The 27,292-nt window shown below is 40.4% G+C and overlaps 1 protein-coding gene across 3 annotated transcripts in view; it reads left to right on the top strand.

Annotated features, from left to right (window-relative positions):
- sept4b (septin 4b) overlaps nucleotides 1–27,292 on the top strand; it is a 51,324-nt gene that overhangs the window by 1,957 nt on the left and 22,075 nt on the right. For all 3 annotated transcript variants that reach the window (XM_039781806.1, XM_039781792.1, XM_039781852.1), the window contains exon 2: nucleotides 1,833–1,840. In XM_039781806.1, the coding sequence (XP_039637740.1) occupies nucleotides 1,833–1,840 (8 nt within the window). The remainder of the gene's footprint in view (nucleotides 1–1,832; nucleotides 1,841–27,292) is intronic.

Below are 27,292 nucleotides of genomic sequence, written 5' to 3'. Positions count from 1 at the left end.
TAAACTCAATTTGTTGCTGGAACTGACCCGTGAGCTGTATGTGGAACTAGAAACTAGGGCTGCTTTATTGAGAGCCCATAACCCATTTTAACAAATTAAGCACTTGTTCCTTTTCTACACTAGACAACACCAATTCCAGACATCAGCCCAGACTCACTTAAAAACAATATCTGTGCAAGGCTCCCAGTAGGAAAGTGAGTGGTGTTGATAGGAGGCACAGTCAGCATTAGCAAACATTCCTAGGGGAAAGCCTTGTGGAGAGATGTTACAATCCTCGCCGCTGTCTGTGGCTGCGCTGACAGCATCACTGGTGGAGGACCTCAGCATGTAGGTCAAGAGATGAACCACAAGAAAAATTAGCAAGTCAAGCGAGTAGCCATTATAGCCCAGCATAGGAATTTAACGTTGATCACATGTTCTAAATTTCTGTAATAAGATGTTTTCAGCTCTAAATTTGCAGCCATTTTTGGAACGCTGCAGTTGTGGATGTATAATTTATCTGTTCATTTGTTGGCTCTGTCAACAGTGCACAGGAGTCTTATTTGCATGTCGTCCTGCCACAGTAATTTCACTCAGAGTGCATCTGGAGTGATGCATACTGATGCTAATTCTGTTTTAAAGAGCAGCAGCAGCAGCAATATGTAGCTCATACATTATATATTGTCCATATGCAGGGACTACTGAAGCTCTGCCTGTCAGCTGTAACATTTCTGCTGTTCCTGACGTTGTTGTAAATGGTGGCAAAGGCTATAATTATATTTTAGTCCCCTGAGCACAGTCAGTGAGATGACAGGTGGTAATGGTCCTGAGTTTAAAGTAGTGAATCAATATTTTTAATACTGCCAGTAACAGGCGGCTCTGGAGTAAAGAAATGTGTTTTGCCTCTTAAGAACTGAAGGAATCAGTAAATGGCAAACATCCTGAATAATTTGGACCGGTGTCTGCTCATGACAAATTACTGGAGAGGCCAACTGATCTGAAAGACTTTGAGATTAGTGCCAGTCACATTACTGAGCGTGTCACACCTGCTTTGTTCCCTGAAGCGAAGCACATGAACTGAAACAGCGGGGTAGTTTTCCAAATGTATTGTCCTGTAATAATGAATGTCTTGGATTGTTGCAGCCCAATCTTCGAGAATTGACTAATTACTCCCACTGAAGTCTGAAAAAAAACCTACCAGGAGCCCTCCACCAATTTATTTGGGGAACACAAGAATGCTCGGCTTTTAAAAACTAAAATTCTTTAAAGCATACATAATAGGTCTAGAGATGTGCAGAAGTTTAATTTGTTGGTAGGTTGTCTAATTCATCTTTAAAATTAAACTAGTTGCTTTCTACAGGATGACAGTAAGTCTGTGTCACAAGTTAGTGTGCAAATATGTTTCTTGGCTGTCTTATTATAAATAAAGTATAGATTTGTTTTTTGCATCATATTTGTAACTAATAAAAACCTACAGAGAAATGTAAAAATGTAACCAGTCTATGACTTTTTCTAAGGGACATGTTTAAACAAGTTGTAGGGTTTCCCTTTCTCGAATAAATAAATGATGTCAGGAAGATCCTGAAAGTGAATGATGAATGGATGAGGTGTCAAATACTAAAAGGTCAGATGCCACCCCAAATGTTACCTAAGCATGTTAGCATCGATCAGTTGTTTTCAGATTATTACCAGTGTTATTCACATAAATGTTCACCTAACTTGTTTTTTCAGATGATATATTTTCAAAATGTTGACAACATTGTGTTTCTGTTCTTTTCTTATGTGTATGACCTCCTTTGGATGTGGATTTTGAAATTATTTCTACTGTGGATCAATCATCCTCCGCTAACCAGACGATGAGGTAAGAAATTCGAGTTTTCTTGAAATCTGCTGCTGAAGACGAAGTAGGTCACTGGTTTAGGGAGATTTGGCCTCGATTATCTTACCAAAATGAGGACATTGTGGTTTGTTGACGTCAGCCCATTTTACCCCTGATAACCACTGCTATTCAAGAGGGTTGTTGTGCTGTTTGTGTTAATTTGAAAGGAGTTTATGTTTTAAAGGTGCAAATAAGTGAAACCCTTTACATTGTAGAATTTCAAACTTTGCTGAAGTCACGGCCTACTGTTATAGTTTCTTATTCACAAAGTGTTCAAACTGAGCATGTAACTTTCCTGTGAAAACTCTGAGCTTGTGTGCTTTGGGGTTTTACTTGATACCAAAGAGGAATAGCTGCGTGAAAATAGGTGTGTTCACAAAGCCCAGACTTTCTTGTTCTTTGTCTCACAAAGTGACGACTGAGAATCTGCCGTGTGTCAGCTTTGTTTGTGTACCTGCAGAGTTTCACTCTTTATATTTTAGTGTTTATAGTTGCCTTTTCTCTTAGCAAACAGCTTGATCATCCTTCAGCAGAGTCAGCAGTTCTCCTGCAGCGTATATAGTGACGGTGCTCACCTGTTATCGCCTCTCAAGTAGCCTGCCACTTCAGTGTCAAAACTGCCCCCCTCCCTCTTCTCTACTCCCCTTCTCACTGTCACTGTCTACATCCCAAAGCCCCACAGCTGTGTTTGGCCCGGCTGAGTGGAGATGAAGCGGGAGGGGGGGCGTGTTTGTTTTCAAGCCCAAACCGTTCACAGAGGGGTGGGGAGCAGTGGATCTGTATGGGTGTGACAAACCCTGGTTCCTTCCTCAGCAACATTCCTAGTCTAATATGTGACAAAGCTGCAGGGTGTGCTGACAGAGGGAACACCTTGTGACGAAACTGTCATCATCTGTCCATGGCCCAGGCTGCTGCTGCTGCCACTGCCGGCAGGGTGACGGCATTCACTGGTCACTCTAATAATGGTTTGGCACATCTCTCTCTGGGTATGTGATTAAATAAGCAGACTAACCAAGTATACATAAATTTAGTTCCTCCTCTTCAAACTCCACCCATTGTGTGATTCTCATTAAAAACAATGTATCTCTCCTCTGAAAGCCATCATTCAGTCCAGGTTGACATAGCTAAAGTGCCCTTCCCCTGCGCCCACACCCTGGCGTTGTACACCGCACAAGACTCTGGGGTGTGGTGGAGCAAGAGGGTGGCTGTGGTTTCCTTTTGTTAGCCTAAAAAATGCCACATAACCTCACATACATGCACACACACAGAATGACGTCACTGTTCATGAGCAGTGCCAGCTGTAGACAGAGAAGCTGAGGAGGGCCGGTTGTCTCTCGCACACACACACACACACACACACACACACACACACACACACACACACACACACACACACACACACACACACACACACACACACACACACACACACACACACACACACACACACACACATACATTCCTCTGTGGCTTTTACTCAACTAGCCATTAGCTTCCTGCGCCTTCATATGCTACTTGCCACTGCAGCCAAAATGTAGGCAGTCTATACTTGGACTTTATTAGCCCATTAGCTTGCTAGCTACTGCAATGGATGTTTCCCCTGTAGCTGTGTCTGTTTTTCTCATTTGCTGTCACTGCTAGTGTGTGCACACTCATTGCATTCATTTGTAAACTGGAATGGCAGAATCTGGAGATATGATGCACCACACCCGTCTGCACACTGATTGACATTCCATTGTTGAAGAGACACATACAGTACTTATTGTGAACAAAACATTGCAAGCAATTAAGTCACCGGAATCTCAAATGATGGGTCTGTGAGACATGATCTGATGACATTCACTAACAGTACATTCACTTCATAGTTTGACACTGTATGTGTTAGATGGGGAGGATTTTACTTAGACTTAAAACAACTGTTCTCTCTTCCTTTACATATCTAGTTGTAATCATCTGAATCTTAACCACCATATAGTATCAAATGTTAACATTGTACTCTTGCCTGTGCAGTAATTCTATCATCTATTACAGTATCTCAGTCAATCCACACACCAACAATAGTGACACTCTACTCTGTGAGCTCTTCAGTAAGGGAGGGTGGATTATCACTCATCAGTGAAACCTGACCCATCAGTTTGTATAACTCCACTAAGGAAAAGTGTGTGGGCTTTACTCTCTGAGCATGTAGTGCGATTCACTGTGTGATCATGGCACATTGGTGATGCAGACACAGAGGCTGTAGCGGTGGGGTTTTGGCCTGTGGGCATGGCTTTGACAGTTTGGGCTTTTGGGCCTATGGGCTTTTTCAGTTTGATGCGAGGGCAAACAATCGGGTTAGGGAGCAGGCACGCAACACTTCACTGAATACAAGGCCGCTGTAAGACAACAATAAAGAGATGGTGAAAGATGAGTGCTTAAAGAGGGATTTGCTGTGAACATTTGTACGAGCCAGTTTTTCCACAGGAAGAGAATCTGTATTGTAAGGTGAATGTACCTTTCATTCAATATGAATTATGTAGGTTAATGTTGGGTATAATCATCTAACCCCATCACATGGGGAAATGCTGTGGGTACATTTGATTTGTTTTTGGTTTATTTTGTGAGGGGGACACGGCTGCAGTTAGTAGCTAGTAATATTTTGTTGGGGTGCCTAGATAGAGCACCTGGTTGAGCGTGCGTCCCATGTACGAAGGCTCAGTCCTTACCGCAGCTGCCGCAGGTTCGGTTCCCACCTGTGGCCCTTTGCTGCATGTCATTCCCCCTCTCTCTCTTGTTTCACGTCTCAAGCTATCCTGTCTAATAAAGGCCTAAAATGCCCCAAAATAACCTTTATAATATTTTGTTTCCCTCATTTACTATATGAGGGTGCAACATAGTAAGAAACACAGTATAATCAATACAATGCAATTCAATAGGCCCTACTCATGAAATACATTTTGAGGTGTCACATCGAGAAGACCGATATAATATAGTAATATTAATGATGGCAGTTTTAAGGGTTCTGGTATTGTTTATGCTTCCTCACTGTCATGACTTACTGGTTCGCTTGAATATAACAGAGCCATTGTTAATGTTATTAGTAACACTTGTGCTTTTCCTACTGTGTCTGCTGTTAAAGAGATCTGTACAACAACAACAACTATAACCTCAAAATGATCCTCCTAGAGATGATGCTTAGTTACACAACAAATAGAATACCAAAACACTTTTACCAAATGCTGTTAAGCACACAGAATCTACACATATATGTTTTAAAGCTGTAGAGTTACTACAGAAAGGATGTGATCTTTGGCTATTTAAACTATACGTCTCCTCTCCTTCTATGCATTCCCCTGCAAACCTCTCTGGAATATCTGCTCGAAGACTGCTGTTAATAGTCTTTGCCTCCTTTTTGTAAACGGCGAGCTTTAAAATGGCTTGCTGGTTGCCCTTTTGTTTGTTGTGCTGCTTTCCCCCTCTTTTTTTTTCTTTTTTTTTTTTTTTTTTTTTTTCCGGGGGGGCCTCCCCAAACCCTCAAGCTAATTGGCTTGTGTCTTCATCTCTGCAGATGTCCCACGTCAGCCTGAGCTAGCCTCCCAACCTCCAGCCTCAGCACTCTGCAGAAGTTTTGGTCAGAGGGCAACCTTAGACATTCCTCCAAAGCCTCATAGAAGTGGCCTCTGCCAAGCCCCCCACCTGCTATAAATAATTTCAGCCCAGTTCCCATGGCCCCCACCGAGGTCCCTGCACTCAGCTAGCAACGCATGAAATGCTACGGCAACACAACCCTGTTCTACTAACCCAGGGATGATTACAGTAGCTTCCTGGTAGGAAGTGGTGCAGGTGTTGAGGTCGTGGCAGTGGTTATCAAAGCGGTCTGACTGCCATGATAAAAGGGAGTAAAGGATTCTTTCTGTATACAGATCATTTGTGTTCTGCTCCAGCTGTTCTTTATTTGAGAGGCTTCCATCTAAGGACTGCATGTTCTCTACAATGGTGACAATCAGTGATGTAGCTGAATGCATGGTTTGTTATTCACATCTAAAATGTGGCTGTTTTAAATTTTTTGACATACTCTGATTCCATGTTCACATTGCACAGTTATAGTATTTGCAGCATCCATTACTAACCTCTGTTGGACAACTTTCAAATTCCTCCAGAGCAGTCATGTCTAATCCTTCTGGGATCAGCCAATTGAAAATATATTTACATGCAGCGGTGTACTTATAGTTTGGCTTATGTGTGTGTAGTTCATGCAGTCATAAGGCCATAATTCACTAGTTGGTGCCTACAAGGCATACCATTAAAAGAAAATCCACAGTAACATACTGTAGCTCAGCTAAAACATTGACACAAATATTGGCATTTTTGTATGAGTTAAATTTTTCGATGGTTTATTATAGTCTTATTCAGGCTTATTTGTGGTAAGATGAGGAAGAAAGGACACATTATTTCCAGTGCAACTACTGTGAAGATTAATACAGGAATAGGCTTTATAAAATGTCAGTAGTAAACGCCCAAGTTTTTTTTTTTCTGATTTAACAAGCATATGGCAGTATTACATGGCACAAAACCTAAATATGTCAACTTATGATTTAATGCTTACAGTTTTTTCCGATTGCTAAACGACAAAACTCAAACTACAGTCTGCACTACCAACAGTCACCTGAGCTAAACAGTTCACATCACCTGCAAAACTCATTCAAAGCAACACAACTCTTAACACACGTCTCAAAACAGGCTCAGTGCAGCCAAACACTATGCACAAGCCTCACTGAGATAACACACACTGTCACTCAGAACACACTGAGGGTAAAAACACTAGCATCAAACACCAATACAGAAATTACAAACTGTTTCATCTTTACAGTTTGAACAATTTGAGTGACTTGACACTACTCAATAGTTTATTTAAGGAAAGAATATAGATTGTATAACATACCAATTTTTACATAAGGTAAACAAGAAGGAATGAAAATCAGCAGTTTTCTTCAATATAGTATTTTGTCTCTAGTAATTTATGGAATTACTGGGGAATAAAACTAAAGGTACATAACAGTAACAAAGAATAGTGTGACTAATCCTGCCTCTCTCCAGCATCATGTGACAAGTTTTCTTCATCACATTGGATGTCTGCATCATCTCTAAATACAAATGAATGTGGTGTTTCCATTGCTTTCACCTCCATTATTTTCTGAAAAACAGTAAGAACGCAGTTTTACTATTGTAAAGATATAGTATTTTTCACTTTTTTTTATAGCTGTGTATTTAACCTCAGACATTTTACCTGGACATATTGGTATCTTTGCTCTTTTACCTGTTTCTCTCAAACAGTACAGTGTATAATTGTTTCATTCTTATTTGGTGTTTGTATACAAAAAAAGTCTTTCTGAGCTTTCTCTGTATAAATACCGTATATGTTCACTAACTAGTCTAAAACAAGACACTTGCTTAGGCTTTCAGCTAAAATTGCAATCAGCAGTGTTTGATGTGCACCAGACTGAAATCTATTCTGTTTTGAATGTGTGGTTAACAGTTTTGACAGCAGTGTGTTAGCCTTTGAACAAAGTGCTGTAAATCTACAGTGTTGTGCACGTTGTGGTTAAAGTCATGGGATAAGTGTGTAGAGTTTTGAAAACTGTGTACAAGCAATGAAAAACGAACTAGAGTTTGGTCCACATGAACTGCTGCTGTGCAGACTGTAGTTAGAGTTTTGCACATGTGACTCCAGTTGTGCCCACTGTCGTTTAGCAAAAAACTGTAATAGACAATAATGCAATTAATCCTGAAGGCATGCTGCATGTTTAATAAACCACTTTGACTTTTTCGCCAAAGTCACTGTCATGCTGTTAATAAAACCTACATTGTGATAAGGCAGATTTAGGCCTGTTCTTTACGTGTTGTTGAAAGGCATTTTAGGAAATGTAGGAAATGTCTAAACTATATTATTATAATAATAATAATAATAATAATAATAATAATAATATCTTGTGGAGTTTTTCTCTTAGTTCCACACAGCGCAGGCGGAGTATCAACCACACTCTGTTAGGAGGGACAGTAGCCTGGGCTGAGAGCCAGGATGCCTTGATCTAATCTTTGTTCTTCTGGGAGCAAATTGAGAGAGTTTACTCTAACTGCAGGCACTGGGAAGACACAGCTACATATCAGGCAGATAACAAATTAAGACATTACGTAAGTCGTTAAAATATCAGTATCATAACTGCTACAAAATAATGGTCATATTAAAAGCATGTTTTTGAAATGCAATATAATGTAGTGTACAATTTTATTTTTAGGTGCATAATGACTCAGCATTGTAGGTGTAACTGTAAATTTGGCATTTTGTAGAAATAGAAGTTGCACACAATATCCACTGAGAATCAGTTGTGATCTGATCTGCTCCTTCCACATACTGATGTTACTACATGCGCTAAAAATCCATTTAGCTTTCTTTGCACGTCAGTCTGTTTTCTTTTAAAAGATCTGCACAGCTATGTTTGAAATCTGACCGCTTTAAGCTTTTCTATTAAGACTTTTTCTTCTTTTTAAACCCAATGAATTAAATTTCCTATTTAAACGGAGTGTCTTGAGATAGATAGATAGATAGATAGATAGATAGATAGATAGATAGATAGATAGATATACTTTATTCATCCCAAGGGAAATTGTAGGCATCCGGTAGCTTAGACAACCATAACACAACAAACACATACACACATATATCTCACATACATAAAAATCACTCACAGAAATTTTAAGAATTAAAGGTGCTAAGTGTACAAATTTATTTTTAGGTGAATAATATGCAGGTCACATTTTGAGCCCCCAAGCCCATAATTTATGTTTTTAAAATGCCAACTAAACTCCACATCATATTCAACAGGTGTTGTAGCCTTTCAGGTTTTTTTTTTTCTTAAGATTTAAATATTACATACGTTTGACATCTTCTGATGGTAGCCATGAGTGCTGAAGTCTGTGTGTGTGAATATTCTTGCATGTGTGTGTGAGGCTGTGTATGTGCTAATGCATAAAGATGACAGCTGTGAGTGTCCAGAGGCAGCATTGTCCTCAGCTGCAGCACCCTCCACTCCCCTTGAGAAAACCCTTCCAAATGCTGCCATCATGCTGCAGGACAGTAAGAGGAAATGCCAGGCAAGCCAAAGGACAAGCAGGGGAGATGGTGGAGATCTTCTCGAGGACAGGGGATGTAGTAAAGGATGGTTAACGTCCCCAGAGAGCATAAATCGTCTATCTTGACTCAGTTTGTCAGTGGACATCAGCCCCTTATCTTCAGGATCTCGGTTTTAGATATAAAAGGGCACAGATATTGGATAGTCTGAGATCATGTAGAGTAAAAGTAAAGGGGAAAGTGCTGTGGTGTTGAAGGCATTCTAGATGACAAAAACAACTGTGTGGAAAGTGCGCGCAGTGATGAAAATCCAGCATACCCATATCTAAAATACACGACAGTAAAGAAACCTGTATTCTTCACATAATCAGTCTCAACACAGCCAGCAGACACAGACAAAACAGATACAGATGGTGGTATCAGATTTAAGCACTTGGGTGTAAGTAAAGCATGGAATGTGTTAGCATGCTGTGACACGATGATCGATGTAGGAAAGAGGAGGCTGAGAGTTTAAGACACTTAAGACAAAACCACAATATTTAGAGAATGTTACTGCAAGTGGAATTTAGGAAGTGTTTCAGTAAGAGAGGATAAAGAAGAACTAGGTGTTCTTCATTCATCGATTAGCAAGTTATTTTATAAGTTGTGGATATGGATTTGAGTGGCCTTTTTAAATCTGCCGTTCCCTCAACAACACAGATCTCCGGACTGTACGGCCAACATAAGCAAGAGAGCCCAACCTGCAGCAGATGGATAGGAACTACACAAACAAACCCACGTAAAGTAGCTGCTCACCCAGTGCGGGTAAACAGTGTTACAGAAATGTAATGGGGGTAAAAAGACCAGGTGCACTTTTATTGACCATCAGCACAGTCTGTGAATTTTCCTTCCTCTGACCCTTTGGCGTGTGTGAGCACATGTGTGTGACTTAATCCATATCACTTCACAGCCAGCCCTTTTGAAATCAGATGTTCCATAAGTCAAAAGCAACTGCTATTTTCTGCTCTTTTTTTTATATGGAACCAGATTTAAAATGCTGTATTATCGGTATCCAGTTGAGCTGCAAATGACTCAGCATTGTAGGTGTATACTGATGTTACTACATGCGCTAAAAATCCATTTAGCTTTCTTTGCACGTCCGTCTATTTTCTTTTAAAAGATCTGCACAGCTATGTTTGAAATCTGACAGCTTTAAGCTTTTCTTCTAAGACTTTTTCTTATTTTGAAACCCAATTAATTAAATGTCCTATTTAAACAGAGTGTCTTGAGATAGATAGATAGATAGATAGATAGATAGATAGATAGATAGATAGATAGATAGATAGATAGATAGATAGATAGATAGATAGATAGATACTTTATTCCTCCCGAGGGAAATTGTAGGCATCCAGTAGCTTAGACAACCATAACACAACAAACACATACACACATATATCTCACATACATAAAAATCACTCACAGAAATGTGAAGAGTTAAAGGTGCTAAGGTAGTCTGTGTGCAATGGTGGTAGTGCAAAAGAGAACAGTGTAGGGATTGATAGTTATTAATTATAACTATGAAAAGACAAGAATGTAAACATAATAGAATTAGAATTGCTTGACAGAAAAGATATAATATACGTTAAGAACAATGTATAACATGGAAGAAGTTATAAGATGTAGATGTTATGACCACAGTCCAGATTGTATAGGAGGGCTAATATAGCCTAAAAAGAAAGGTGTGCAGCAGACAAAGTGATATAATGGTAGGGGCTGAGAGAGACAGGCTCATGCTGAAAAGTCCATTTCTTTCTCCCCCCCTTTGTGTGGTATTGAAGAGTTGGATGGCCCTGGGGACAAAGGACCTCCTCAACCTGTCTGTTGAGCATGACCGTGACAGAAGCCTGCCACTGAACATGCTCCTCTGTTTAAAGAACGTGCTGTGTAGTATGTGGCGGTCATTGTCCATGATCGCCAGCATCCTACTCATGGTCTGTTTCTCTGCAGTTATTGTGAGTGACTCCAGCTCAATGCCAACAACAGAGCCAGCTTTCCTTACCAGCCTGTTCAGTCGCCCAGAATCTCTCTTCTTAATGCTGCCTCCCCAGCACACCACAGCATAAAACAGGACACTGGCAATGACTGACTGACTGGTAAAACATCCAGAGGAGCTTACTGCAGACATTGAATGACCTGAGCCTCCTCAGGAAGTAAAGCCGACTCTGCCCTTTCCGATACAGCGCATCCATGTTGGCTAACCAGTCCAGTTTGTTGCCCATGTGTACCCCCAGTTACTTAGGCCGGCTACACACTGGCTGCGTGGCGTGAGCGTGGCGTTTCTGTTGCTTGTCAGCTGCGTGGATTTTTCTGTCTTTACACACCAGAAACGTGTCTGACGCGGCACTGCTGCTGCTAGCCTTGTCTGTACAATGTTTCCCATTGGTTTACTGCACTCAAGCAGTAGTATACTTCATGTTAAACATAAATATATACTCATTTGATTACAGCAAAGACAACGTCGGCAGTATTGACGGCAAAATAGGCTACAGAATATTTCGTTCTGTATTGACAGGTGCAATATTAGAAAATCTTTTTTTTATTACATTTATATCTGCATTTATGTCAAAACCTAGAGACTTTCAAACATCAAAATGTCATTTATTAATATGTATTCGTGTCAAAATGACATATACACACTTTTCCTATTCTATTTTTCCTGGAAACGCTTCCAACATGCGAAAAATAGGCGTTGGTTCTATTTCTAGCATGCATGCGTTTTCGGCGCGGCTCAAGCCGTGCCTGAGCTGTGCGTGTCACGCAGGGAGTGTGTTAGCTCTAACCTGTTAACATGGGAGCCGAAATAAAAACGGACACGCCATGCAGCCAGTGTGTAGCTGGCCTTACTGTATATGTGCTTACCACCTCCACATTGACCCCTTCAATGGAGACTGGTGGCATATGTGGCTTAGATCTTCTGAAATCCACCACCAACTCCTCGGTGTTTGTTGCGTTCAGTTGCAGATGGTTGAGCCTGCACCATTGCACAAAGTCATCCACCAGGTTCCTGTACTCGTCCTCCTGTCCATCCCTGATGCACCCCACAAATGCAGTGTCATCCGAAAACTTCTGCATGTGGCATGACTCAGCATTGTAGCTGAAGTCAGAAGTGTACAGGGTAAACAGGAATAGTGAAAGCACAGTCCCTTGAGGCTCTCCGGTGCTGCAGATCACAGTCTCTGAGAAACAGTCCTTCAGCCTGACGAACTGTGGTCTCTCCATCAGGTAGTCTGTTATCCAGGATACCAGGTGAGCATCAACCCCCATCTGCACAAGCTTGTCTCTCAATCTGACAGGCTGAATGGTGTTAAAGGCGCTAGAGAAATCAAAGAACATGATTTGCACAGCACTTTTCCCCTTGTCCAGATGAGATTGCACTCTGTGCAGTAGGTATATGATGGCATCGTCCACGCCCACCTTTTCCTGGTATGCAAACTGGAGCCGGTCGAGGGAGTGGCTGACTTGGGGTCTGAGGATGTGAAGTAGCAGTCGCTCCATCGTCTTCATCATGTGTGATGTTAGAGCTACTGGCCTAAAGTCCTTTGGCTCACTGGGATGTGGCTTCTTAGGAACTGGGATGAGACATGATGTCTTCCACAGTGTTGGTACCTTCCCCAGTTGGAGGCTCAGGTTGAAGACATGCTGCAGAGGCTCCCCCAGTTCCACTCCAATAGAATAGTGTCAACTAATCCTTGTATGATTGGATCATCTCATGACATGTTTGGGTACTTGTCTGGGTATTGTTTGGTTTCATGTTGGCCTGTGACAATACAACCTTGATCAAGATACTGTAAGGTATGCAAGTCTGAATGACTCTTATGTGGTGTGGTGGTAAACACTTTGAAATATGAATTGGAATTGGTGCTGTTGCTGTAGTTTTGGCATTTGGGACAGAAGTTTCTCCTGTGAGAATTGGGATCATACAAACTGGGTGAACATGTGCAACTCATTGAAGGATCAAAGAGGAGAGACGTGGCTTCTGCCTCCCTCCATACCTAGAGCCTGCTCCCCCTTTTCCCCTTCACCTCTCTCCCCTTTCATGTGCTCCCTTCTTTCTTAACTTGTTTTTTCTCCTTTTTGTCTTCCGGTGTATGAAGGAGCTCCCCTGTCTGTCTAAAATAGTCCGTCTTACTTGAGGGATTGACTCCCTCTGGCTTCCAGGCTTTCATCTCTTTAATCTCCACATAAACTCACTCACATACCTGTGGCATGTTGACCTTCCTTTTATCCAGGAGCTCAAACCCCATCAGCACCCCTTTTTATACCCATCTCTCTCCACGTGTCTCCACCCTCACTGCTAGGGAGCAAGTTTTTTAACCAAAAGTAAACGGTAAAAAATAGGTACAAGTTCTGGGAAAGAGCCTGATTTAGCTCTTCATAACTCCTGCAGCATAAATGTGATGTATTTTACAGTAACATCCATTAGGCATCATCAGAATTCAGATAGTGAAAGTCACAATGCTCAAAGATATTTTGGGGAACTTTATCTATATGACAGTCTGTCAGTCCAAAGAGTAATATTCATGAACCTCTCATGATCACTGTTGTATCTCTGTACAGTATGTGGTTTTTTGTTGTATTGTAATTAGGGACATATTAACACCCTAAATAACTTTATCAAAGGTGGGTGCACTGGTGCTCTAAAGGCTGTGTTAAAAACAAATTGTATTTTTACTTAAGCTGCCTAAAAAGATCAATCAATATATCAACAGTTCATAGAATAACAATTAAATATCGATGTTTTATAAATACTTCTTTCATCCTTATACCTTTACTTCTATTTATATTTCCTAATTTGGGGGAACTCGCAGTAAATCTACAATGACATTACTTAAATTTAACCAAAATTGCTACCTATAGTGTTCAAAAACCTCTGACTGGCAGGAAACCACACACTCATTTACTGCTGCTCTGTGTGAGGTAGTTTTAATTGTGTGTGTGTGTGTGTGTGTGTGTGTGTGTGTGTGTGTGTGTGTGTGGTGTCTTGAAGACGACACCGAGCATGAAGGCCCATTACTAACTGCTTTATGGAGCTGGCCTTAGCATTTAAGCGCCATAAGGAGTTAAAGACTTCCTTATTTTTACTGTTGGAAAACCTCTTCCAGTCTTTTTTTAGACTACTGGTCATTGAAAGAAAAAAAAAAAAAAAACATCCGGTAGTTTCAGCAGATTAACAGGTTGCCACGGGCAACTCTTTATGGGGTGATACACATTGACAGTGTTCATTCAGACCTTTCTCCTGAGTATCCCTAGTATTTTTTATTTTTTTTTATTTTAATGAAATAAAGACACAAAAACAAGGTTTTTACAGCAGGTGGACCACTGTTAGCTTTCCATAAAATGACTGTACAAAAGAATGGGGTCACACTATCTGAGGATATTTTTAAGTCACTGATGGAAAATCAGAAACTGAAGAGACACTGAGAGCTGGACACATTTTATTTGTTTATACAGTACAGGCCAAAAGTTTGGACACACCTTCTCATTCAATGCGTTTCCTTTTTATTTTCATGACTATTTACATTGTAGATTCTCACTGAAGGCATCAAAACTATGAATGAACACATATGGAATTATGGTATTAATAAAAGTGTGAAAATGTACATATATTTTTTTTAGATTCCTCAAAGTAGCCACCCTTTGCTTTTTTATTAATAAGGGAAAAAAATCCACTAATTAACCCTGACAAAGCACACCTGTGAAGTGAAAACCATTTCAGGTGACTACCTCATGAAGCTCATTGAGAGAACACCAAGGGTTTGCAGAGTTATCAAAAAAAGCAAAGTGTGGCTACTTTGAGGAATCTAAAATATAAGACATGTTTTCAGTTATTTCACACTTTTTTAAGTACATAATTCCATAAGTGTTCATTCATAGTTCTGATGCCTTCAGTGAGAATCTACAATGTAAATAGTCATGAAAATAAAGAAACACATTGAATGAGAAGGTGTGTCCAAACTTTTGGCCTGTACTGTATCTGTGTTGCTGAGGGTGACTGCTTTATTTTCAGCTAAATTAATCAAATAAATTTCCCATAAAATCTAGAGCCCTCCAAGGTCAAACTCTTTACCCGTGGAAGTGAACTGTATTTCCAGCCACAGGCAAGCTCCTAAATAGCTCACACTACTATGCATGTACACCTGCTGGACTTGACCCAGGTTTGATTTTGACTAGTTGAAAGCAAATATAAGTCATTGTCAATGTCCTACTGAGTCTTTAAGTGATCTCATTAGTCTGTAAATTAGTGCAGATTCAGACTGTTGTCTTATTGCTGTGATCTAGGTCTCATTGTCACTGGTTCATACCTGCTGGGGGTAACTTTGAAAACCATTGGTAAATGGTACATGTGTGTGCCATACATGTGTATGTGATAGAGCTAATTATCATAGCGCACCTCAGTCTATATATGTACACATGTATTCCCTAAAAAGAGTTTGTTCAATCAGAAGATAAGTTGACCTGGAACTGTCTCCTGATGCCAGGGGAAAGAACAAACCAAAACTCTCGCTCTCACTCTTCCTTGCAGAGAAGCTGGGGGAAACTGGGATGGAAGCACACTTAAGCTTCTGATTAACTACTGGAGGTCCCTTCCTTGCTTTACCGATGCAGTGACAGCTTCTTGGCTCACTTGCAAATGGCTAGTAAACTAAAATACATGACAAAAAATATACTAACCAGTGGCCAGATTATTCCTTTCAGTGCAGTGCTACAATTTGTTTGACTAGAGCTGACAAGTTTACATTGATACGGCAACCTTTCCTTAGCCGTATTGATGCATTAGGCTCTGATAATTTTGTGGTTGAGTTAGGGCTGGGTAATATATCGATATTATATCGATATCGTGATATGAGACTAGATATCGTCTTAGATTTTGAATATCGTGATATGACATAAGTGTTGTCTTCTACTGGTTTTAAAGGCTGCATTACAGTAAAGTGATGTACTTTTCTGAACTTACCATACTGTTCTAGCTGTTCTATTATTTGCCTTTTCCCCACTTAGACATTATGTCCACATTACTGATGATTATTTATCTAAAATCTAAGATATTTTGTTAAAGCACCAATTGTCAACCCTAGAATATCGCCGCAATATCAATATCGAGGTATTTGGTCAAGAATATCGTGATATCTGATTTTCTCCCTATCGCCCAGCCCTAGGTTGAGTAGAGTCTTTGGTATTGGGTGGTGGGGGATATCTATCAGTCCAAACATGCTTAAACAGTATTAACAAAAATTTTGAAATAAACATTGTTAAAAAAAAAAATGTTAACCAGTATTTGGTATTGATTTTGGGACCTAGACGTAATGTTATTGAATGTACTAAATTAATTAGTAGGCTTAATGCTCTTGATTGTAAAAAAGAAAAAAAAAAAGACACTTCAGGTTGGTAAAGTCTCCCACCACAGAGCAGACCACTGGGCAGTAAATAAAGACCCTCAGTGTCCTTGCCCTTCCACTCCACCTGTTAACCACTGCCACAGTAGACTGCCAGCAACACTCACGTGCCGCCTGTTTGTGATATTTATGTTTGTGAGGAATGTGACATATTTTAGGAGCCCCCCGACGGACGAGGAATGTGTTTAACCTTTGATGATGTATTGGATCAAATTACAAAACGCACACTGAGGACATCTAAAAATTTGTGTTCAAAATATGGGACCTTGGCTCAGTGTGCTGCTGATCAGAGGCTCTCCGAGGTGACTAAAGTAGACAAGAGTGTGTATTTCAGGCATTGTCAAAGTGAAGTAGCACTGGAAGTAGTGTAGTATTTTTGTCATTTTGGTTGACAAACTTTGTAGGCGGACAGTAAGATGTAGCTCTGAGACCGTGTTTATGTGTTTATCTAAAATGACACTTGTGGCCTTTTCCACTCAGCCACTTTGGTTTTGACATTGTTTTTACTGGGAGAATCACAGCATGACTGAGCCGGGAAAAAGATATCTTGGCATTGCATAACATCCCAAGACAATGTATACCAATCCCCCGGTGCTTTAACGAAAGCAAACCTCACACAAAAGCTTCGAAGGAATTCCTCTGTGACATAAAGAAGCTTGAGCAGTAAATTTCTGTCACCATAAAACACAAAGTTAGTTTACAGCATGACCGAAGTTTAGCGTGTCTAAAAGCACATCTCAGCAGCCTGTCACACATTCATCTTTTGCTGGATTTCAGTTTTCACCTGATTTGCAACCAGCTCTTGTAAAATGTTGCCGCTACAGTGCACCAATATTCTCTAATACCTTTCTGTTTCCCCACTCTGAATGAGCAGTCTGGTTATGGCATAGCAGTGTCTTTCGCATTGCTGCCCAGTTTCCCTGGGAGTCATGCCAAAAGGGGTGCCCCCTTCTCTGCAGTATTGGCATTAGAGGAAATGTTGAGGGCTTGTGCATTGTCATGTTGCACACGACACAGGTTTCATCTAAATGCAGTTGCAGACGTTGATATCTTAGAAGTGCATGACAGGCGTTGACTGAAATTTAAGATCTTTGAGATCCATGTTTGGACTGCATGGTATATTATTAGCTGCAGTGTAATATTTCTTGTAAATGCTGAAAAAGGACTAATTTGAGAAGGCGATTCAGAAGCCATGTGTTTATTTCTAATCAACGGCCTGGTCCATCTAGAGCCAGACTAAAGCAGGGCCTGGCGAGCGAGCTCTGGCTGCTGACTTAGGAGTCTTGCGCTCGCTGGTGTCTGGGCTATTAATAGTTAGCCTGAGAATTCAGACTAAGGTCAGCAATCAGATTCCTGCTCCCAACTAGTGGAAGGGAACAAGAAGGAAAAGTCCTTCCCAGAAATTATGCATTTTTCACATTTCTATTCATGTATGTAAACGTCCACTCATACAGGATGTCTGTACTGTGAGGAAGGGGTACCCACTCCTCCTGCTGTGCCAACTGTGTCCTACTGCCTACATTAGCTCACTGCTTTAAGCTTTTTATACGATTCACACAGTAGAAAGTACTTTACCCATTGGATTGTATCCTCAGCATTCCATCTACATTATGTATTTTTTATTGACGTGAAACATTAATATGCACTGGAACTGTTCATCAATCTCCCTCCTTAATGTCCTCCTTAATTGCTTTGACATGAGTTTGTGTTGAAGAAGTAAGAAAATTACAGATGTGAACAAGTGCCACACTTCTATATTTTGGTTTTGTGTGCAGCAGAGGTCCGTTTCAGAAATCAAGTTTAGTGAAAACTCTGAGTTTGTTATCCCTGAGATGAGGGAAACTCTGGGTTTTCTGTTTCAGAGAGGGAGGTTAATCAAACCTGAGATAGAGGGGTTACTCCAGCCCTTTTCAGAAAGAGAGGTAACTTAGCCTCAGACTCAGTTACCAGCCTAAACTGATCAAGGGAGCAGGTTTTCTTCAATAAACCTTGAGTTTCTCTCAGTCTCCTCCCTCTGACACAGCTCTCTTTCATTTCCTCATTCATTCATTCAGTCTGTATCCGGCGCATTTTAGCGCAGTTTATCTGCATGAATAAAAAAACCTGTTGGTTTATTAACTATGTTAGGCAGATTAGAAAACCTTTTTTTCTCGAACATGACATTTCCTTGTGTCGACGATCCAGTTGATGAAGAAGCTGTATTACTTACGCAGGGTGTTAAACATACGTCTGGAGATGATATTGAGGCCCCGACTATAGATGCAACAATCTATATGAGTGGTATCGTTTTTCTTCCCAGTCTATCAGTTATGTAGCCCTACATAACCTTATCTGTCCTCATATCACTAACGTCACCCATCGTGGACATGCCCTACATCCCAGCACATTATGGGTTTTTTTTTCTTTACAACATTGGTGATGCAGAGCATTTTAGTAAAGCCATTGTATAGCAAAGCGCCGTCAGAAGATTGTGACTCGCTGTGAAGTGTTTTTTTTTTTAACGTTTTTGTAGTGTTCCCTGGACACAAACCAGTGAGAGCCATTAAAAAGAATTAATTATAAATTATATTTCTGTTAATGATCATGGTGCTGCAGGCTCAGAATGGGATTAGATTACTTTTTTGCCTGCAGGATTGCACCTAAATGAAATTATAGGTGTAATGCCATTCCAGTTTTCACCAGTAATATTATCGGTTACCTGTGTCATTAAATATGAAATGAATATGGCTCATACAAATACACTATATTAGAGCTTACGCATTGACTCGGGGAGCAATTTTCTCCCACACCAATTCTATCTCTTTTGCAGCAGCCGCTATGTTGCTTTTTTAAACGAAATACATGTTCAAACTCGCTGTTTGTGCGCATGAGTATTTCCGCTGACCAGTTTGTTTGTGGTTGTTACCATGGTGAATCGTAATATCATGGCTCCATTCATGCTGCCTTTTTGTTGTGGTGGTGCACGCACTTAGCGGTCAACCTACTCTGAGTTGATTGAACCAACTCAAATCAGCTGCTCTGGAACTGAAAACTCAGAGTTTCCATCTCAGGGTAAATCAACTCCGAGATCAGGGTTAGACTCAGAGTTTGTTAAACCTCCTTCCTGAAACGGACCCCTGGTGCACTCCATTTACTCTGTCAGCCTTATTCCTGAGCATAATGTAAAAGGAAATTCTTGCCCTGCACCAGTGCTATCAGATATCACTCCTGCAAGTCAGCATTTGGCTTCATCCAATAGCTTCATCCACATTTTGGAGGTGCACATCAGCTCCTCTGTGATTTTTTTGGAAACTGATGCAGTGGTTTATGCGTCTTTCTTCGTGGCATTTTCTAAATGTTTTAATGGAAATGATGCCAACAAATTCAACATATGTAGTAACCAAAAACTTATTATATTATTATTATATGCAACACGTTGTTTGGTTGCGTGATCAACATGTTTTTAGTTTGTATAAAATTTTTCATTACATTATGTGCAGTTATTTCATTTTTTACACTGTGTTGAAATGCTGTGGAAATTTACCTTAAAATATATATATATCTGGCAATAGTCCATTTCTTCAATATTGAATATAAAAACCCAGACACCATCACAGACTTATAATTCCACTGGCCACTTATGATATCAGTGGGTAGATGGCATTTAATTGATTTCTCCTCTAAAATAGCTGTGGTTTTCTTTCCGTTACAGATGTGGCTGACTGGATTATTGTTATTAGCGAAGCACAGCTGCTGGCTAGACGATGGCAGCTTTGTCAGCAATCTCTCTACTCACACAGAATAGATAAATAGACACAGCGTCCGTTAACATGTACAAAAACACACAGTCACACACATCTGGAGTTTACAGCTTAACTCTGAGCCACACAGGCCTGACTGTCTCACACTAGTTTAAACAAATATCAACACAGGAGTGCTTATTCCTCAGTCACAGATGGCCTGCATGAACCCCATATAGCCCCTACCAGATTAATGTCTGTACATCATGACCCACACAGATTATCCACTTAAAATCCACACATAAAATGGGTTAAATAATGTACGAGTGTCAGTTTGACAATAGTTCCACCGTCTTTGACATTATTAGATTGTGTTTGTTGTCCATAGCATAGTTTAGTGTGTGACTGTATTTACAGTGACAGTAATCTGCTCTGTCCATTCTTGAGTGTGTGCTTCGGTCACTTTGTAACATAAATCTGCTATTTTTGGTTTATGGAGATTATACTGTGAACATCTGGTGGAATGACTTTTTGAGTGCCACAGTGAAGAGCTTCTACAACAGATGCAGAAACAGAACACTTTCTACAATGCTGGAAGCCTTTTGCTATGTACACTTAATCTATTTTATTATGGTTATTAAAGCCATATTTAACTTAGGAATGTGAACTTCATAGGCACACTGTTCATTTTTGTCCTTTTGGGGTCATTCCTGCGAAGGAAAGAGTGAACAGAGCCAAAAGAAGAAGAAAAAACAACCCTGGTGGATAGTTATAAGATGCCATTTGATTCTGGGTCTCTGATCTTTGGATCTCTGTGCATCAGTCTCTGCATTGCTCAAAGCTTCGGTTACACTTTACTTGAAGGTACAGTATCTACATAAGAGTGACATGACACTGTCAGTAACATGTCATAAACATTATAAACAAGTCATAAACGTTTATGACATAACGCTTCTTTTAGTAAGTGTCATTCGGTTTTTGTCATGACAAGTTATGGTTAGGGTTAGGGTTTCATGTGTCATGACTGTGTCATGACTGTGTCATGTGTTTATGACAGTGTCATGTCACTCTTATGTAAATACCTTCAAGTAAAGTGTTACCGCTTTTTCTCTCCCCCTCTTGCTATCTTCTTGTCACTGTTGTTAATTCCTCTCCAAACTTGCCCTTCACCCACATCCTTCTCTCCACATCTCTGTCACATTGTGCCATGGTGGCTCAGTCCCTGCTGTTCCCAGCAGCCATGAAGCCAAGGTGGAGTTCATCACTCCATTCAGCTTGACTCAGAGCAGAGTGTTTCTGACTGCAGCTCCCTTAAAGAGGCCCAGATGAGTTGAAAATATCTCTCCTGGAGGAGGTCTGTGCCATTTAACATTGCTTCTATGCCAATTGAAAAGTTATTTATTGCCCAGGTTAAACTTTACTTTGTCTTCAAACTCTGCAGCCTTGCTAGGTTTGTGTGTTTGGCATTGGCTGTTAAATAACATCATCCAATGATTAAGAGGAAGGGAATCAAAGAAAACTGCACACAGAAATGAATAGTACCTGATTTAACTTTAAAAAAAACATGTTTTCTCTATCATTAGGAGAACTACCTCAATGTTAATATGATAATGTTTGCATTCTATATGTGTACTCAACTGTACACAGGTCCTCTCTGGTGGTGCAATGAGCCACTTAAAGAATGAGGACGATTTTAAGATAGATTTTTGTGTTTTTTCCAGAGAACCGTGGCCATGACGGTTATTGACTTACTATTGGCAGTCAAGTAGCTCATAATATAAGGCAAATGTCTGACATTTATTGCTCAAGTGTTTTCACATCTGCAAAAATCCCAATATAAAACTCAGTCTTTCAGTACATTTACTTGTGGTCAAATCAAAATGTTGATGTTGAAACACAGTATTTCCACATTAAAAGTTGGCAGCTTTAATGGGTTGCCAGTTGAGCAATCACTTTGAACTTTGATTCAGCAGATATTTCTTTACATGTTAACTTCAACACCAATGAAAAATAGTCAATGTACCAACAAAGATTAAATTGATAATAATATCATAATTGTCACAATGTACAGCACATTTTATAATCCATTTCCATGTGTTGGCTCTGGGTTTTGGGTTCATCACGCTGTGTGAAACCCTGCACAATGCCAGGTGTCTCCCTGTCTGTGCCATTTCCTTTTTGACGCTCTTTTGCCACCTCGTTTACTTGAGGTGTGAGTGCTGGTGACGCACACCATGTGCTATACATAATTTCATGCTCTTTGATTTGGATTCAAGAATCGTGCAGCACTTCGAAATCTGCCGCAGTACTCTTCTCACAGCTCTGTGTGCGCTTGTACTGCCTTTTCTTTGGTTCATAGATAATTGAACCATAAAGCTCAGTGGAAATGGTGACAGTGAATATTTTAGCACAACTGAGGCTACAAAAATGAATGTAATCAGCAAAAGGAAAAAAGGTTCCAGCCCACTCAACACTGTGTTTTACCTACAGGTCCGGTGACAAGTTTGAGCTTTAAGGAACAGGAGTTCTAACTTGGACACTGAAACCATCAAAGTCTGTCAAACTCACCCTTAGCTACTCTTCTGTTCATGTGTAAGTGAGGGAGCTGGCTATGCACAGCCTAAATAAATATTAGCATGCCCCACTGAATGTACCCAAACACTCTAGTCAGGGCAGCAGTTACCTAAACAAACCAGAGGTGACAGCCCTCTATGCAGCTTTTAAACCGTATTGGGTAAGCTTAACTTGTTGCAAAAGTTGGTTGTAATGATCCCACCGCAGCAACCTTGAATCAGGTATTTGCTTTAGCTTTCAATTATTCATAAAAATATGTAGTGTGATTCTGAGATTAATTACTATATAAAATAAAAATTCCTGTCAACACTAATCCCAGGTATCGAGAATATGAACATCTGTTGTATTTATTCATGTTCTAGAGCTGGAGTAAAACAGAGGTAATGGATTTTCTATAGCAGACTTCCAAAACATGTTATTCGTTCAAAATCAGGTTTATAAGTACTTATCATAAAATTAGGTAAAATATGCCACAGCATTGCCTGTGTTCGATACTGCAGCCCCAACCTGTTTTCTTCCTGACGTCTGTCAGTAATCCTGAACCACACAAAGCTTTTCCTTCCTCCTTCTGTCTGACCCTCACATTTAAGCAATTCTTTCCCTTTTCTCCTTTTCCTCTATCGCTGCTCCTTTTGCAGCAGAGCACCAGCCAGTCAAGCCGGGATGCAGCATGTGTCCGTGTGCAGCATTGCGTTATTAATGTCTGCCTGTAAGACTGTGTAGCTCTGCTGGTTTGTCCGTACAGACAGACCTGGAGCAGCTCACAGTCGGTCGCTGTCCTCTATTGGGTTTTGTGTCTGTCTGTCTATCTGTCTTGGCCATCTGGAGAATGGTAAGTGCAACATATCTGCATTGTGATGAGAAGTGAGATAAGCATTCATCAATCTGCTTTCAGTTTTTGACAGTCTGATGCTCTGACCAGTTGTTTACCTGTTTTTCTCCAAGCACGGTGTCCTCCGAACCAGTCAGTTTTTAATTATGTGTGAATGACTGTCTGGAGTCACTCTGTCTACTCTACCTGCATGTCGTGAGATTCATATGTTCTTGCTAGCAGTGTTGCTGAGGTGAAAGGGATGTACAGTAGTGAGAATTGGGGCTTTTTTATGTGTGTGGGACTGCTCCAGCTATACAGTATAAGGCAGCTGTAAACCAGATTCTGAGGCAGAGGAGTGTGAATCCCATATGAAGGGGTCGCATTAGTTAGCACAACGTATGTGTGAGCTGCTGAAGTCACTGGCATCACAGATGAGTCAGGTGGCAAGACATCCAATTTGTGTGTGTGTGTGGGGACTTGTGTTGAGGTTTCCAAGCTTTTTGTGTGTGTTTTTTTTTGTGGCTCTTGGTGTGTTTGGGCATCAAGATTAGAGAAGAGGATTACATCCGGTAGGAAGAGAACAGATGGAAAGAGAAAGAGGAAGGGGACAATTATGTGTAGTTCATGTTGGAGCCCATGCCAGTCTGGCACCACCCCAGAAGTCACTAACGCCATCTGTTGAGGGTATAAATCACGGGTTGACGCATATCTCTGAATCCTTATTAAGTATTATCAGAAATCAGTTAGTTTGACTATTATTCTGTGTTTGTCATGTAAAAGAATTGTCGAAATGTAAATGTTACCTTTTTTTAAACTCAGACTTCAGACTGACTGAAACTGTTTAACAACATATGAGAGCAGATAATGTTAAAGGTACATGTAATGTTTTGAGTTGATTCTTAGCAAAAAAAAACTTTGTTCTTTCACAAATATGTGCTCATTCATGTGTAGTTACTTCCACCAACTAATCAAAGTATTGTCGTAAACGTAGAATCTGCCATTCAGAATACATACGAGCGAGTCGCTCGAATGGCGGTAGCCATGTTGCGCCTCCATCTTTAAAATATATTAACCATACATTAGCCAAAGAGGGTCATACCTCCGCCTTTCAAACTTTTACACACCGTGGCGCCGTGACAAATGCCAGGGGGAGATTACTCGCGACTGCCGGCAGATTTTAAAGCCTGTTGAAGATGGAGGATCACACCTATTCTCGAGGACAAGTAACGGAGTCGCCAAGGAAGCGAAAAAGAGAATTAAAACGACAGCATGACAGGCATAGCAACAAGACCAAAGTTAATATTGGAGTGGCTTTTCCAAGATGGAAAGAGCTCATGAGGAGTAAGGATTTTAAAAGGGATGCCAAAGTTGCCTGCTTTCTTCTCGACAAGTAATTCAGCCTATTTGTGTAAATTCTAAGTTTTATAGTTGCTTGGCTAACTATAGCATGGTTGTGCATAACGTCGTGATTTCCCTGGCAGACAACTCACCTCATGCAGTTGTAACGCAGACTAGGCTACAGCTAGAACAGCTGCCTGGAAACAATGGAGATACTAAGAGCTAATTTTGGTTTCATTGACATTGTTCATACTTCTCAGAGAAATATATTAAAAACACAAACCTCCATTGCTTCTCTCCTTTGTCTTTGAAGGGCTTCCACTCTCTCCTCGTCATCTTTGGAGAGTGTCTCTTTAGTTTTTCTTTGCCTAGGAGGTCTCACCGATCCACTGCCACCGGCTCTGTCTTTTGGTTTTTCTTTACCTTTCCCTCTTCCTTTAGCTTTCCCTCGCACCTCCGTCGCATCGCTGATCTCTGACTCTGCTCAAGGAGAAAAATATGTAGCCTACGCTGTAAACATTGCCTTACACTATTAATCTCGTACAATATACAGAATAATGATAACACTGATACTCGTACTGGAAGCTAGGCCTGCACGATAAATCGTTATAAAATTGCGATCTCGATTCACCCCTGTTCGTGATTTAATTTTTAAATTACTTTTTAATTTTCTTTTTCCTTCAATTAATTTATTGAAAGCATTCCCCATAGCATGTTTTAATTATGTTAAGACATGTTCAAGGAGTTCAGATAGAGCCTGTATCAGGGCCATATTTAGTTCAATGTGTTATATGTTACTATTTTTGGTAGCCTACTGTACTTTAATTATTAATATATTAAATTATGTACTTTATTTTCTTTATTCATTGAAGCCTCTATGTTTACAGGCTTGTGGTGATGCGCAATGTACTATAGGTGCCAAAACAAAGTCTATGTTTGGTACTGGCAGTTTGTTTTGTTTTGTCATGGTTCATGTGTGCAATAAACATTACACTTCGTGAGAAAAAATTTGCGGCAGAGAATCGTGATATCAATTCTAAGCTAAAAAATTGTGATTCATATTTTTCCCCGAATCGTGCAGGCCTACTGGAAGCCACGTTAATCTTGGAACAATACGGCCACTGTAGGAGTTAAAACACGTTCTGAATGGGAGGGGCTAGAAAGTAATATTCAGTTGGATGTCATATACAATTTCACCGCTAGACGGGAGAAATTCTTACACAATGTAGCTTTAAGGACCACATGGTGGAAAATCAGCTCTGGTTGGCTCATTCACAGGTGAAGCCCAGATGCAACAGCCAAGTTCCTCCAGCCTTTATAACAGCTTTTAGCCCCAGCGTGTGGAGAGATTTTCTAAACTACTAACCTGCTCATTAGGCTAACAGCTTCATAATGCTGAGCACACAGGGACTCCTCATGTGGTGTCTGGAGCATCACTCACAGGCTCTTGTACGCTCAATTTGGGGGCTGCCACTTGTCAATCAATGATGCTGTTTGGAGCTTAACAATCTTTGACGTACAAGATCAACAGCTCAGTCACCAGGGAGATGACCCCAGGTGGCCCAGGAGGGGTCATATGAAAACCAATGCAGTTTCGCACTTCACAAATATTGGATCCAGATGAAACATCATAGTCTTGTTTATTTGGGGAAGAAATGTTAAACTATTGTATCTCCCTAAACTTTATTTATGGAAGTCTACACACCAAAGGATGTCAATCTGGTGGATTTCTATAATAGTGTTTAGGATTTTACCCTCACACACTCAATTACTTTCTGCTTTTATAAGATTTTAAATTATTATTATTTATTTATTTGTTTGATTTTTTGGGAGGGATTTTAGGCCTTTATTGTTATAGGACAGACGGAGACACAAAAGGCGAGAGATAGGGGGAATGACATGCAGCAAAGGGCCGCAGGTCGGAGTCGAACCCATGGCCGCTACGTCGAGGAGTAAACCTCTATATATGGGCGCGTGCCCTACCAGGTGAGCTACCCAGGCGCCCTGCTTTATAAGAATCTAACAATTTCAAATAGCGGACTTGTTGTCACTTGAAGTAACACTTTTGCTATATAGTGTTAGTGAAATAACTATTGTGTGATGGCTGTACCAAGAGTGTACATGTACACTGACCATCTGCTTTAAGGCCTGTTGTGTGTTCAAGTGTGTATGTGTGTGTTACATCGTGCTCTGATCTGAAACATTCTTTACTGTTTAAGGCACAACCAAATTTGTGTCATTAACACAGCAGTCTGAAGCCTGTTTGTGGGATATGTTATACCTCTTGGTTCTGGTATCAGAGAGAGACATAATCTGCAATAGTGTGCTTTGTAAATACTTCTTCCTTCTATCTTTGAAATCTTGTCATAAGAGACAATCTGAGTTATTGCAGATGTTGGGGCTTTTCCTGTGAAAGGACATTATAAAATGAAAATGTTCAGTGCTGTG

This window comes from Perca fluviatilis, chromosome 2, assembly GCF_010015445.1.
Source record: "Perca fluviatilis chromosome 2, GENO_Pfluv_1.0, whole genome shotgun sequence".
Lineage (NCBI taxonomy): Eukaryota > Metazoa > Chordata > Actinopteri > Perciformes > Percidae > Perca > Perca fluviatilis.
The sequence above is the reverse complement of the archived record's forward strand: the minus strand, read 5'-3'. Positions and strand labels throughout refer to the sequence as shown.